This window comes from Harpia harpyja, chromosome 14 (assembly GCF_026419915.1).
Source record: "Harpia harpyja isolate bHarHar1 chromosome 14, bHarHar1 primary haplotype, whole genome shotgun sequence".
NCBI classification, from domain to species: Eukaryota; Metazoa; Chordata; class Aves; order Accipitriformes; family Accipitridae; genus Harpia; species Harpia harpyja.
This window is the reverse complement of record NC_068953.1, coordinates 5,723,648-5,738,718: the sequence shown is the minus strand read 5'-3', so window position 1 is coordinate 5,738,718 and position 15,071 is coordinate 5,723,648. Positions and strand designations below refer to the sequence as shown.

Below are 15,071 nucleotides of genomic sequence, written 5' to 3'. Positions count from 1 at the left end.
TAAGACCTGAATTTCCTCTGGAGGTACCTGTCCCTCTCCCTTGGCTGTGAAAGCAGACTGGATTTCTAATCAGGGACTCTGGTTGGTAAAGTTGAGGAGGAGTGTTTCCATAGCCATGAGCTTGGGCTTGAAATGTGATTGATCCATAACACTAGTTCTGGAATAAATCATCTCACTCAACAAAAAAGGAAAAATAGGAGAATTTTCAGTACCCTGAAAGGCAACAAGATGCCTGGCCAGTTTTGAAACTTTTTGGTAAAACACCCAACATTTAAGCTGATTTTTTTCAACTGCTGACAAATATTTCTTTTTCCTTTACAAACTCCTGCAGCCAGTGGGTACTTAGTCACAAACCATCACTCCTAGAAAAGCAGCAGTCGCCTGGCCCTGAAGCAGAAGTCACGTCCCAGACAGTGTGAGCACAGGACTGCGGACCGGCTGCACTCCCAGGTGCTGGGCTCTGTCTCCACGTTACCCGCGGTTCACCCCTGCACGTGGGCACAGTTCGGAGCCCACGTGGCCAAGGAACAGACCCACGGAGAGGGAATCGAGCAGCTCCAGGGAACCCGCCGTCTACCCTTGGGAAAGAGGAAAGCCCTGAAATCAGCATCTCCTGACCTGGTTCTGTTCTTATTGTCATTTCCATTTAGCGCGTTGTTTTCTATTTTGCTTGTATGATTGCATTGTCAGTTTAGACACAGCTCCTGGAAGCCTTGCAAAGATGTATATATATTGCAAACATGTACGTGTGTGTTTATATACAAGTATTTATACTCATACACACAGGCGGGTGACCCATGGTTTGCCATGTAGATTTGACCGCAGAAGTGAGAGAGAGGGGACCAAAGACTAGGATGATTTATACCAGCTGAAGATCTGGTCCATATGTTGCAACATACCTCATGCAAAGTAAACACGGCCTTGCATCATAAACCATAGGCTGGAGCCAAGAAATAGCTCAGCTGGAGAAGTCACAGAATAAGGAGAGCACAAGCCTGTTCAGGTACGAGACCTCTGTATCTAAAAACATGTCCTGACATATTCGCAAGAGGAGGCTAGGTATTTTTGAAGCTGATTTTTTTTCTTGCAACTCCCCAATCCTCTGAGCTCATTAAAATGAAGACACTCTCATTTCCAGGAGTGGCCAAGAGGGAAAGGTCAAGGAAGGACTTCTTTGTAATGTCAATTCTCAAATTCCAGTGAGAACAGCAGCAGGGTTTTCATTAAGCCAGTGTCAAACAATAAATTACTGCATTGTCAAAAGAAAGTAGGACTGCTATTACCTTCTATGCAAAAGGTAGTGAAAGAAAAGACCTGGTGATTTATAGCTTGTGTACAAGTCTGCCTTCTGTGATGCACAGGTCATTGTACAGGTCTGCCAGAAATAAGATCTCTGGTTGACAAAAACAAGGGTCTTGTTACCAGCAGCTGACCCTGGCTGGGGAAGGAGCAGCCAGCGCTGCTGTATCAGTAGCATTACACGTCCCCTCTGCACGGGAGGTTTTGGGGGGGGTTATATCCATAGGACCCCAGTTCTGAAGGTGCAAAGCTACTCAGAGAATGAGGTACTTTGCCAGATACTAAAGTCTTCAAAAGAAGCAAAGCAGCTGTTTTTGTTATTGCACCAAACATCAAATAATGCAAGAAAGCCCTGGGAACCCAGTGAAATCTCCACTGAACAGGACACTCAGTCTGTTAGGGAGGGACTCGAGTTTTAAGTCCAGAGCTGTTGCTTGCCACTTTGTATTTCACGGACAGACGTCAGAGGAAGACAGTCTGATTAGACAAATTATTTTTGTTCAAACTGAAACAAAGATTTGATTTAATTCATCTCATCTCTGCTTGAAAAATGCCGTCTGCCCACTGTGAAGCATCCTGACTGATGACTAAGGAAAAAACATTGCTCGAGGCCCTCGAAAGGAAAACAAAGTGAAGTGCTATGTCTCCCAGGTGCATACTCTAATGACGTGGTTTTAGGGTGTTCATAACTGTAACTGCCTTTGCTTCTCAGGAAAGCTTTCCTCAAATCCTTGGGCTGGGTCTGAGGACCAAGACACTGTCTTTTAACTATTAATTAGCTGGAGCAATTAGTGGTCATGTTGTTGTAGAAAGAGCAACAAAGGGAGTGTGAAAACCAACAGCCAGCGAGCCGCCAGACCTGAAACCAGAGACCAATGGCAGAAACACTCAGGCAGCACGTCCAGCAGCCAAATCGCGTCTTGACACAGGCTCTGAGGCACGGCAGCCAAGTATTAATCGTGGTTGTACCCATGGAAATTTGGACCTTCTCTCCTGCATTGCATTTGCACTCATGTCACCCCTGGGTATTTCCACTGAAATCCTGTTGAATTACCTCGAGTAACCTACTGCCCACAGCGGGGAAAGGGAGAGCAGAGTGCAGCCCGCCGGCTTCAGAGCTGGTTGAGGTTCATGCCCAAGTCCCAAGCAGCAGAATCTGGCCCCTGCAAATCCAAAAACTGGAACATGGAAAGTCCAGTGATTTGTGGGGAGGCACGAAGTGCACACGGTGGGCTGTACCTGTATCCCAGAATGTGGTTTTTGGAAAGATGATGCTTAGGACAGTGGTTGCTTTATGCAGTTGGCTGTCAAATCATCTGCCCTGTCCCGTGAGCTTCTGGAGAAGAGAAAAAGGGTGATCCAAGGTGAGGTGAAGAATGAGAATCAAGCTGGCATGACTTCTGTATTGAATTCAGGATACTGTAATACAGGGTTAAAATAGAAGCACCAACAATCTTTATACAACAACCTGTAATTATGTGCACAAAGACATAGGTCTCTGCGTGCGTAGGTGTATGCATGCATTATACATTAATATGGGTATAACAACAAAAGGAGCTGATAGAGTTGCTTTTCTTTCTATATTATCTTTTATTAGGAGATATGCATTATGTTTGTTTTAATTTTTTTAATCCATGGGAAAACACGAAAGCATTTTCTGACTTCACCACATGCCCCTTGCAGGAGCCCGTGCCATACCAGCAGCCAAGGCTGTACCTACAAACCTATTTCTGTCTCTGAAGCGTGGCAGCCTTGCCCTGCTCCAGTCATCTTGCGCACTTGCTGTCCCTACCCCAGGTTAAAGTCACAATCAGGCACACCGCGAGTTTTAAGCCTGAAGTGCCCCTTTGAACTCAGAGCTTATCTGAGCCCTCATTGCCTTCTGGCCGGTTATTCTGCGAGTTCAAGACGGACGTGATCTGGCTGACAGAGGTTTATCCATTAAGACAGAAAAGCTGCTGCCCCATAGGAGCAGAGCTAATCTGACAGGGTAGCACTTAAATCAAACGAGAGTGGTAAAATGCTTCTGCCCACGAGGATGCTTTCAAGCCCTGTGCTGAACAGGACGCGGTGACGGGAAGCCGCCCCATGCTTGCACCATCGTTCCGCACTGCTCCGACGCAGAGCCGTGCCGCTGGCAGCACGCGTCCCGCCTGGTCCTGCTCAGGACATGCACTGCTGCCATCCCAGCGAGGTCCGGGTGCTCATCCTGCCGGCTCTGGCCTCCGAGCACATGCAGGTGGCTGCTGGGACCCGGCTTTCGCTCCACGCGTCTGCGTGGGATGGGAAGTACCTGGAGATCAAAGGGTGCCCTCTGCATCACAGACGGGCGAGAGTGCTGCTGTACACCTGCCTGGAAAGCAAGTAATAGCAAAAAGCTGGATGTAGTGGGTTGACCCTGGCTGGATGCTGGGTGCCCACCAAAGCTGCTCTATCACTCCCCCTTCTCAGCTGGACAGGGGGGAGAAAATATAACAAAAGGCTCGTGTGCACAGGACATCCTCTGGATCTTTTGAGACTTCCTCATCGTCTAGATCACTGTAGATGACTTCCACCACTGCTAACTCTCTCAGGTACTGGATGCCTTCATCTGCAGTAGTCCACTTTTCTGAGGAATTCACAAGATCTTCCTTGAATGGATATCTTGCCCTCACACTTGAGAGGAGCCGGCTCCAGAGACTGCAAATTGCTGCCTCTTTTCCAATTCCTCTTTCAGTTCCCCGGTTTCTAGCGAGGGATCCCAGCTGTTGGGCTTCCTTGCCTTCCAGTTGCTGACTGTCGGCCCCGTTATCCCAGCATCGGAGCAGCCAGGCAGCAATCCGCTCACCTGGCTGGCGGCTGTAGTCTTTCCGCAAGTCCCGAAGTTCCGAGGACGTCAGGGACCGGGTAATTTCCTCTTCCTGTTTAAGTTCCCTCACTCCTTCCTCCAATTTCTTTATCGAAGGACCAGCTTCTAGATTAAGCCTTTCCTCTTCTTCTTCTTCCCTCACTAATCGATGGTATGGACCTGTTGATCTCCTTGTCCACTGTTTCTTTTTCACTATTGGGGCAATTACTGTAGTTGTTGTTGTTGTTTGGGTCCCTATCTCGAGCATGGTGTCCTCAGATGCAGTCTGGGTCCCTGCCTCAACCGTGGTCCTCTGTAAGTGTTGAACTATGGCTCGGTAGGCATAGGCCAGGCCCCAGTACAGTGCGAGAAGCTGCTGGTTTTCATTGGGACAGGCAAGGCACCCTTCTATCAGGTGGCGCGTCAGTTTGCCAGGGTTACTTGCCTGTTCAGGTGTAAAGTCCCAGATTATGGGAGGTGATAACCGTCCTAGGAATCTGCCCAAATCCTTCCATATACCCTGCCACCCAGGGACCGGTCGCTTGAGGGCACATTTCAGTACTGCCTCACCCGAAACTTGTCTTCTCTTATACCAGGACGAGACCAGATTCCACAATACCCATAATATACCACCAGTATTAATTATTAGTATTGAACAACTCACATAAGGGTGAACAAGGACCTTGGGAGCCTGCATAATAAAACCATTCACACTGGACCTGGTGCTGTCCAGGTAAGAGCAAGACTTTGCTAAGTGTAGAAACAAAGAGAGGTGCTTCACCCTTGTGCGATGAGGGCGCAGCCTGGCCTTAAGCCATTTTCCTTCATCCTTTTCATCCAGTAAGTACGCCTTGACTTCTGCTCTACAAGAATGGAAATGACCCGGCTTCTCTAATGCCTGTTAGGCCAGGTTACCCTCTGCGCTTCCCAGTAGAGAGAGCACAGAAAAACCGTGGTCACAACCCACCTCCTCCCAAGCAGCTGTTAAACAAAACAGGAAACTGTGGCCCTACAGCGTGACCGTGCTTTGAAGCTCTGCGCTGCGGGACAGGCTTCGGTAACCTTTGGGGGAACCTTTAACAGGCACCCTTCAGCCCCCCCAGTGCTGGAACCTGTCTTTGCCCTCTTGCCGCAAACACTGCTGCCCGCTCCTCTCGGATGCTATACGCTAGGCTGGGGGATCCTCTCTTCCACTGCATGCTAACAGAGCAAATCGGCAGCGAAATAAATGCATTCACCTTAAGCAGATGAGGTAGGCAAAGCATTTTCTGTTTGCAAAAGGGGAAGAGCAGCGAGTCCATCCGCAAAACCGTTTCCCATTAACCAGCCCACGATAGTATCTTATAACCTCCTAATGGCAGTTAAACTGTCACCCCAAGAAGGAGGTGGACTTTCGTAACACTGAGAACAAAATCACAAGAGGAGGAAACCCCCAGGATCTGCCACATTGCAAAGCTGGTAAGACAAAGTTAGTTGGAGGGAAAGAAAAAGGATCCTATGTCCCTTTGACTCTCTAGAGGTACTAACAGGAGAGCAGAATGTGTCCTCCCAGGCCAAATAACCCTGCCAAGACAGTTGCAAAACCACACAGACTTGACAATGATGAGCCATATCTTCTCCTCCAGTTATGGCTTAAAGCTCCCGCTTGTCCAAGCAGTTCTTTAACCTCTACCACAATGAATTGTTAAAAACCTCCATCCTCCCAAGGAACACTTAAACACAAGCACGTTTTGTAAATACATGTCCCGATGATGTGGTGTTAACACTTCACAATTATTTTTTCCATGCCAGAATGAGTTAAGGTAAGAGTCTGTCCTGGCTTCGAATTTCCTGGCTTTCCCCTGTCTGCGTCACGACATAATTCTTTCCAGCCAGCCTTTTCCTCAGATGTTCAGAGTTAGCATTGGGATCCCTGCCAGCTCTCCTTCCCAAAACAAGCAGGGAGCCTCCTGATGCCAAAGATTTGCCTTCTATTCGATACCCCAGGGACAGAACACTTGGCTTTACAAGCGCTGCCCTGATTTTCAATGCTGCAGATGTATATAAATAAAATTGCAGCTTTATAGAGCCCTGTCTGCACTAGAAAAGACTTGATGGCATGTCCCTACAAGCTGTCTCTCTCCATCAACTCTAAATAGAGCTTCAATTAATTAAGGAGGTTATTTGCCAAGTTAGTACACATAGCTTCAGCAAGCAAAAGAAGGCTTATTGTCAAATTACTTTTTCCTGGTGTAATCGCATCTGCATTGGAGTTTTTGCTAGTAATAAAAACACATACCCATTATTAAACCACCCTGGTTCCAGTGTAAACCTGGTCTAAAACTGATGTCCTGAAAAATGATAAAATACTATTCCCATCTCAGTAAAAAGCTTTTCTTCCCCTCCAGTGTCCCTGGGTTCACACCTTATCTGCCGTTGTAACCTGCGTGCTCTGCCCGGAGGGCTGGAAATTGCAGAGCTGTTGGTGGCTGATGAGAAATGATTCAATGGAAACATTGCCGCGAGCCCTGTAGATAGCAAACCACCTTCCCTGCACTGCTCCGAGCGGGGAACCAACTGAAACTCAGACAGATCCTTTCTCTCTGCTAAGGGACGTGTCCTTCAGGCTCAGGACAGGTGAAGTGTGTGTCCTCTAGCAAGCCAACGCTGCTCCCGTCTTCTCTTCTTTTGGAAGGAAAACAAGTAGGTTCCCTCTTTTTGCAGTAACAAGTATGTGACCTATGTCAAGTCTGTGCTTAATATTCTCCTGAGCAGGGAAGAACATGCAGAGAATAGGAAAGAAATCACCTGTAATAAGCACTATTAATATGCTTCCATCAAGTACTGTCTTTTTTTTTTTTTTTTGTTGGGGAGGGTAAGCGGTACAGTGGCTCTACCCAACGAACATGGCACGTGCAGACATTAAATCAAGTGCTGCTACTCACAGATCTTTTTTCAATCCACCTTTATGCTTATTAGATTTAATCTATGAATACCCAGTTTCCAGCAATAAGCTTGAGGCAACTCACGTTGATTCCTCAGAACTTTGGGGTCTCTGTTGTGTCATTTGAAGAAGGCATAGGTAGAAGGATGTGCCCAATTCCTGCCTCCCCTCCCCTTTCTTGAAAGGTTTAGACCTAGAATTGGCCTGAATTTGTATATTTGTTTTATTTAAAAGAAGTAGTTGGGCTAAAAAAAACCAGCATGGAAAATGCTACCTAATAAAGTTACACAAAAATATTGATGATTTAGGCAACATCATTAATGCAACCAGAAGTGGATGCTAAGCCTGTATTCTTTGCTCATGCTGAAGTCTATAGCAGTTAAGTTCAGTGTATTTTTAGGGTAATGAAGAGCTATATTGTGGGCCCTATAAGCTTCAATACTGAAGGAATGTGAAATGTGGGTGCTTAAACAGTATGTCCAAGTCTCCTATGTACCCAGGAGAAGACACAAATATATAATCATTCATAATTAACAATATCTCTGTAGCACTGCCTGTGAAAGGATCTCATGTTCCTTCATAATATTAATTAAATCAACCCAACACCCCAGTTGTGTAACAATTATTACTGCCATTAACAGATGGAGAAACTAGGGCACAGTTTCATTGCCCACACAGAGCATCTGCTGCAGATCTGGGAAGAGACTGACCCATCCACAGCCTGGGTTGAGCGATCAGATGCTGGATTCGGATGCCTCGTGACAAGGCACCTGTATTGTCACGTTAGGGTGGAAATGCCTCTTTGAAAGGTTAATGTCAAACGGTGTCATTATTAGAGAGAGAAACTAAGCAGCAGCATCTCCAAGGAAACCAGCACACGTGAGGAGGGAGCGAGGAGGCAAAACCAGGAGTTAGAACAGAAGCTAGAGATGGCAGCCATTCTGATTTTCTTATTTTTCATGTTTCTTGTGTGATTTTCTCTTGTTAAGTTAGGTAGCTTTCTGCTGTGAATGTCAGAGCAATTTATTTATAAACAATTAATTTAGCTTTCTATCGCTCAAGCATGAAGGACCAGATCTCTACCTCCGAGTCCTGACAGCTGCCCCGGGAGTCCATCTGCTTTCCTCCTGGGCAGCAGCAACCACCAGCAGACTCCAGCGTATGTCCCCTCATCTTTCACACCTTCCTCATGTGCGTATCCTCGCTACAGCTCTGGCTGTCATTTTATCCACCACTGAAATGCAGCTATTTCGGGTACAGGCTGCAGGAGTCCCTTAAGGACATCAGCAGTACACATGCATTTGCTTTCAACACCCAGACCCTATGGACGGGACAGATTCAGCACAGGGAGTCAAGCACCTGGGAGAGTCACAAAGTCATTTGGACCGGAGCAGGACCAGGAGACACAGGTCAATGCTCTGCCTTATAAAAAGTACAAAGGTAGCTTGAGAGACTCGGGCTTGCAGTTTTGAATCCGTCTAAAAAATGGCACGCTGCGCTGTAGGGCTCCCCTAAGCACAAAGTAGCATTGGCTCATGGCTGGAAGAACAGTATTTCCAATTAAACACCCAGTATCAATTCTTACCTCTTGGCATTCCCATCAAAGCGCCAACATTACGCAAGCTGAATAGCTGATAACACAAGGTGATGTGGTTCTAGGCAGTAAAAACTATTCTTAAGCTCTTCTTACAGCCAAGGAGTTTGACTTGGACACGTTACTGTACTTCTATACCTAGCACTATCAGAGGATGAGCATTTGTACCATAAGAACAATGTGATAATAAAAAAAAAAAAAAAAAAAAAAAAAGAAAGATTTATCCCTTTTCAAATTCAAAAAAACCCTTACTGCATGGGAAGGAATTCTCCCTTGTGAATATGGGTTAGTCTGTCTGGACTAATCCTCTACTCATATGTAGTGGCTTATTAGGGATTTAAAAAAAACATCTGAAGGCTTAGACAGTATATTTACAGTGGAACAGGCTTACATGAAAGATGTATTTTCAGTGAATTTAATGACACGTTTGACTTGAATTAATGTTGGAGAAATGTAGAAATCTCTTGGGTTTTTTTTTTCCCCTGTAGTTTCTGTGAAACCCTTTAATAAAAGCTTTACAGAAGCAGTAATATGTAACTTTAAAAGGGCACTAAAGCCAATTGAAAGCGAGCCAGTGCAGACTGAATTCCTGCTTCCTGCAGAACAGCAATAAATCCTCCTGCCACCACTCAGTTCCCTTCAAACCACAGAGCTACAGATCATCAGACCGCCACGATGACCATAGCTCACCCAAAGCAAGTGTCTTAAGTCTCTATGTCCATGGTTTCCCCAGACTTACTGTGGCTTGTTCATTGACTTCTCTACTCCACCCACTCCAGCCACTTTTTGTTGGAGTGTATTTTATTTTGTTTTCTTTGAACCTACTGGGGTTAGTTCATAGAGTGACATTCAAGCGCAGCCCCCACATACCAGTTTTGTAGTAACCCCCTTATGAACTGCACAAACATCTAAGAAGAGAAAGAAATCTCAGTGCAGAGGGCAGAAGAGCAGAGAAAATTAATGCGGAGCAGAGACTCATGGAGTGAAGCGCAGCAGGAACATGAGCTGCCCATGGATGCCCCATAAGCCAAGGGCAGAATTGGGAACAGAGCCTATGTCCTAAATCCCTGTCTATCTATCCAACACTCTCCAACTCATATTGCTTCTGAATAAAGGTTAACACAATTTTTACCAACATTTTATTCATTTGCAAACAGCACCTACTTCAAAACAGTCTTTCTATGCTCGATATCCAGGCCTTAAAACACTACCTAATCCTCTAGGCAAAACACACGTCTACATGGGCACGGTTAAGATTAAGCAAGGCACAAACCCACGATCAACCGAACAGCGATGGAAGAGTCAGATACAGAGTATGCGCAAAGAGCTACACGAGTGCTGTTTTACTGCAGCTGTAGGTCTGACAGCGTAATGTAACATAACGTAACGTGCTGCCAGCTGTGGACCAGAGCTCGCAAGAAGCTGCAGATATCTCAGAAGGATATTTCGGTCTCCACAGAACTCCCCCGCACGGCTCAGTTTGGTATAGCTATCGGCAAAGCCTGGTTTCAGGATGCTTTTTATATTGTGTGAACTCCAGCAAGGGATACGCATTTTACACAGCACAATTTAGGGAAAAGAGCTGCACAGCTATGGGAATATTCCCGTTTTCTCGCAATGATGCAAAGGACGTGGCAGAGGGCTGCAAGCACTCCAGGGAATGCAGCTTCAAGGGTGATTTCCTGCAAGCTCGGCCTGGTAAAAGCCCATTTGCACGCATTAATCCTGCCACAGTCATTAAGTGAAGTGTGGTAGCAGAGACCTCCACAAAGCAGTAATTTCACTCGCAGTGACTTGATTACTTGCAATTCTCTGTACATACCCAAGGGCGCTCTCAGTGCTTTAATACACCAATATTGTTGTAGTTTAGATGAAACTAAGAAAGCCATTCTATTCCCATTGGGAAGGCAAAGTCCTGATGCACTTTAGTCTCTCATTTTCTGGAAGGGGATTTTACTCACTGTTTAGAAATACTATCAGAAGGAATGTGTCATTTGCTGCTTTTACCTCCACGTTTCAGGGCAGAGTCCACCAACTCTATCACAACTCATAAATTTCCATACAAGTGAACACTGCGCTCCTAGAAACTGCTCCCCCGCCTGCAGCCTCCCCGGACACCGCCTGCAGCACTACAGCCAGACTTCCTAAAGCTTAAGCAAGAAAACTTGACCGCACCAAAATCAACAACTTTTCCATTGAGTTTCTAGGAGCCAAGAGTCTGTGGTTGGTGTACACAAAAGGTTTGCTGGTAGAAAAAACTACATATCTGGAGAATTTCAGCTATCTAAAAGTATTTATTAAGATAGCCTTGCAAATCTCTATCTCTGCATGCAATACATAAACAAACACACTGGCAAAGATACAGCAGACGTGTCATGGTATCATTACATTGCTTGCATGACCTTTGTCAAGGAACCACAGAGCTTTTCTGCTGGCATTGGGGCATTTTATGTGACATCTCACCATCAACAAACAGCTGTACCACACTCTTTGTGGTATTTTTGAGCTCTTTTTAGTTGCCCCAAGATTGCCTTAGCAAAGATGATTATTTCTGTTCCCTAACACCAAGGATCCCTTATCACCAAGAGGCCTCCTAGCATGTTAGATGATAAATGAACACACAAAAAAGCTTTAAAGAGCTTACAGGCTGAAGATAAGGCAGATAGGAGAGCCTAAGCAAAGATAACACTGGCCTGTGTGGGTGACTGGCCATAACATATCAGCAGTTTAGTCACTGCCAAGTTTTGCCAAAGCAGCTACAACTTGCAGTTAATGAATTGCACTTTTTCAGTGCTAAGTAACAAGACATTCAACATAATTACTTCAGTATGATATGTGGCAGAGGATCATGCCACCACCTTCTGATTTATTACCAGTTTCAACACATCAAGGGTTTTACTCAAGCCCCCAGCTCTCAGGAACCTTCCTTCCAATTCTGGCTTCCTTCCACAACCAGGCGTATCTGTAACTCACAGGGGTGCAAAGGACAGCTTGAAAACAAAACCTGGGTTTGCCCTCCGGAATTTAGAAACCGAAAGAAAAACCACTAACCATTCTGGCTGCTTTTTTTAAAATAGAGATAAATAAGAAGATACTCCGTATCTCGAGATTTCTTTGTCAGTGCCAGGATGCTCTGCCAGCTGATACATAGATCAGCACATCTGGGGGTGTAGCACAGCTGGTCATTTACCCAGCTGAGGTATGAACCATGCAATCCAGTCAACAGCTTTGTTCATTTGTGGTTCAAATTCACTGCAGTTTATTTCTGGAAGTATTTAAAATGCCTGTCCCGAAGGCCTTAGGACCACTGCATCCAGTGAATCATCCACGACACCTGACATAGAGAGGTAATAAATCTCACCATGTTTACTAAAGCTTTCTATAGGACTCTGGGTACTTCGCACTCAGATGATGTAAAATAGCATATGGGACAGACACCTGCAACAGTGTGGGGCCACTGCTATTTTTCCCCTAATAACCAGGTAAAATCCACCAGTTAAAGAGTACCATACACAGTAACTCAAGCAGTATCTAGAGGGACACAGTAACCTGGCATTAAGCATCCCATCTTAGGATTTCAGAAAACAGATTTCCATTTTTTGCCCAATCATGGACACGTTTGGGTAGAACAAACCAACTTAAGCCACAAATTCCCTGCAGCCAAATTAGTTTTAAAAGCTGGTTTGGCCACCAGACAAAGCGTCTCCGCCAGCACAGGACACAGCAGGGACCAACCCGGGCAGTGTCTCCCCAGTTTCTCGGGTGGGTTTTGCAGCCCAGGCTGATGGGGACAGAGCAGGACATGAGCTGGCTGTGCTCGGGAACAGCTACACAACACTGCAGCCACTTCTGCGGCTACAAGATCAACATCTCTCTTGTCTCTGTCCCTTTGTGCTTCACCTGGAGGACAAAGAAGACATTTCCTTTCCTTTCAAGAGACATGAACTTAAGTCTATCAAGCACCAAGAGGGAGAAAACCAACCAGCAAGACACTGAAGAAACTTGTTAGCCAAAAAGGCCTTTAGGTTATAGCTCCCAAATTGTGGGAAGAATAACAGGAGCTGATGCAGTTAACATTAGATTTGCTGGAGATACAACAACAGCCTTCATGTGGCCCAGCTGGAACACGATACAGCTGAAGGAAGGCTCGGGGGCAAGAGGCAGGGTCAGACACATGGAGATGCACATTGAAAGCCAGGACGTAGGTCACACTTGCTGCAGAGGGTCAGAAATCCCCGTTTCAGCGGGGCGGATGGCGGCGATGACTCACACGTATCACATTACTGGTAAATTTACCCGGGTTCACGCTTTCCCTTGGGCAGGAGGCATTGTACCCAGCTTTTCCAGGAAGCATATTGTATCATCTCAGGGGATTTGTGTGGGGCAAGGGGTACTCTGCCCTGGAAGAGCAGAGCTCATGTTCTACCTATGGAAAATAAGTGCCAAGGTAGGCTTGGCACTGCCCTCTGGGGAGCTTACAGACAACAGGGAAAGTATTAAATTCTGATGGGAGCAGCAGCTGGCTTCTATCAGAAAGCACTATCTCTGTCCTTTTAAAATCCTTAGCGTTTCTTTTCTCACTGGAGAGATAAACAGTCTACCAAGGTCATTTGCACTCTGCCGGCTGAGGAAGATGTGCCGAGGCTGCAGGGCAGCGTGGCTCGGCTCATCAGGGGTGGGATACTTTGAACAACACCGCGTTCCTACAAAAATAACGGTACCAAGCATGACTCGAGATTAACCAAGGCCCTTCTTCAGTGCCCAAGTGGATAACAGCGTCACTGCTTCCGACTGCCAGTGGGCTGCAAGGCAGCAGCAGCGTAAATGGAAATTAGTCTCTTTATGGATGGCAGGCAGGACTGCAAGGCTGTATCAATGCAGAACACAGCTGAACATAAACCGACCCCCTTGGCAATAGCACCACATCAAATAAATTGGCATCTCAGCTTACCTAGTGAACGCGTTATCCTTTTGCAAACGGAGAGTAAACATAGCAGATGAGGCAAGCGGATCAGCAGAAACCAGAGCTCCGAGGCAGGGTCCCCTTACACAACAGTAGTCCTTTTCCCTGGCAGGTCGGAGGAGTTTTCGTAGGCAGGGACGAGCCCCTTTGCCCAGCGGGTGCTGGGGGAGCCCTGCTGCATCACCACCAGCCGGATTGGAGGCTGGGTGTCTGCAGGGACCTCGGGAGCATATTCCTTGCTTGGATCCTTCCCCCTGCAGTCATAGAGCACACAGGAGATCAGGAAAACCAGAAGCAAAATAACATAACTAGCTACCAGAATGATGAGATTCAAGGTAACGGGATCAATCTCCAAATAAAACTCCATTTGGTCCCATACTATTGAGTGCAAACCCAGAGAATGAAGTTTCATATGCACGAGTGAGCGACCGCTAACTGATCAGAATAGATGTATTGGCTTTGCGGTAAAAATACATTAATCCTCAGGTCTCCTGTAGCAATGGATTTCCCTGAACTGGATGATTAAAGCAGCTCAGTTTAATAACTTAAGCTCCTTCTTTTAATGCCACATTGCCTACAGTGGCAGAAGCTAAATTTGAATGCTATACTGACAGGAAAACATCCCCCTTGCTCAGGGACTATCTCTTTCCTTGACGGGCAGGTACCGAGCTGGGTTTCCTCTAAGGGCATTTTGCAGAACCTCCCTTCTACAAGTGGGTTTGGGCTCATGGGCTGAAGAAAACCAAGCTGCGTAATTAGGAAGTGAATACAGAAATAAATTAGGGAGAAAGTCATACGCAGGATAACTTTTCTCAAAATCGAATGAGCCTGATTCTGATTTTGACTAAGACCTTTTTGCCCTGCACTAGTGCTATAGAAGGGCTTTTAAAGTGAATTAAAGACTTTTATTACCCAATTCCACATCAGGATTACTGGGACACGTCACACCACTGTATCACACGCTGCCCAGCCAGTCCTTGCACAAACTCAGCTGTAGGATCCTGCTTCCCGCAGGCTGTTCTGTCCCCTTTGAGTCTCCCATGTGCGAGAAGGTACAACACGACTGGAGCATTTCTGTAGCCTGGGCACCACTAACTTCTTTGTCTCATGTGGGTCCTCCGCTTGCTAAAATAAAAGTGAACTTTGCGATGTGGCTGTTCCCTGCCTGGCAGCAGTGCCAGGCTGCCCAGCCACAAAACCTGCAAGTACTTTTTGCATCTTCCAGATTTACATCTCTGAAGCTGATGAGTGAGTAGGGACACATACAGCTGCCACACGTTGCCCACACAGCGCTTGCTTGTTTCCCTAGAAAACTGTGCTAGAGTTTTCCTCCTCCTCCAAAAAAAAAAGATATACCAGTGTATAAGATACCAGGAAGGCAGACAGGAAGGGCAGGAGGTGATGCTGATGAACACCACAGACCCTACGTCAGCATGCTCACTGCTTCCACGCAAAACTCCAAGGT

At 46.2% G+C, this 15,071-nt stretch overlaps 2 protein-coding genes across 2 annotated transcripts in view; both read right to left on the bottom strand.

Moving 5' to 3' along the window:
• MMD (monocyte to macrophage differentiation associated) overlaps positions 1–13,704 on the bottom strand; it is a 46,890-nt gene extending 33,186 nt beyond the window's left edge. The window contains exon 1 of the mRNA XM_052807935.1: positions 13,595–13,704. Coding sequence (XP_052663895.1) covers positions 13,595–13,635 — 41 coding nt within the window. The 5' untranslated portion in view covers positions 13,636–13,704. The remainder of the gene's footprint in view (positions 1–13,594) is intronic.
• Positions 13,689–14,202, bottom strand: SMIM36 (small integral membrane protein 36). The gene has a single exon (XM_052807938.1). The coding sequence runs from the start codon at positions 14,016–14,018 to the stop codon at positions 13,689–13,691; it is 330 nt and encodes a 109-aa protein (XP_052663898.1). The 5' UTR covers positions 14,019–14,202.
• Positions 14,203–15,071: the final 869 nt, after the last annotated feature.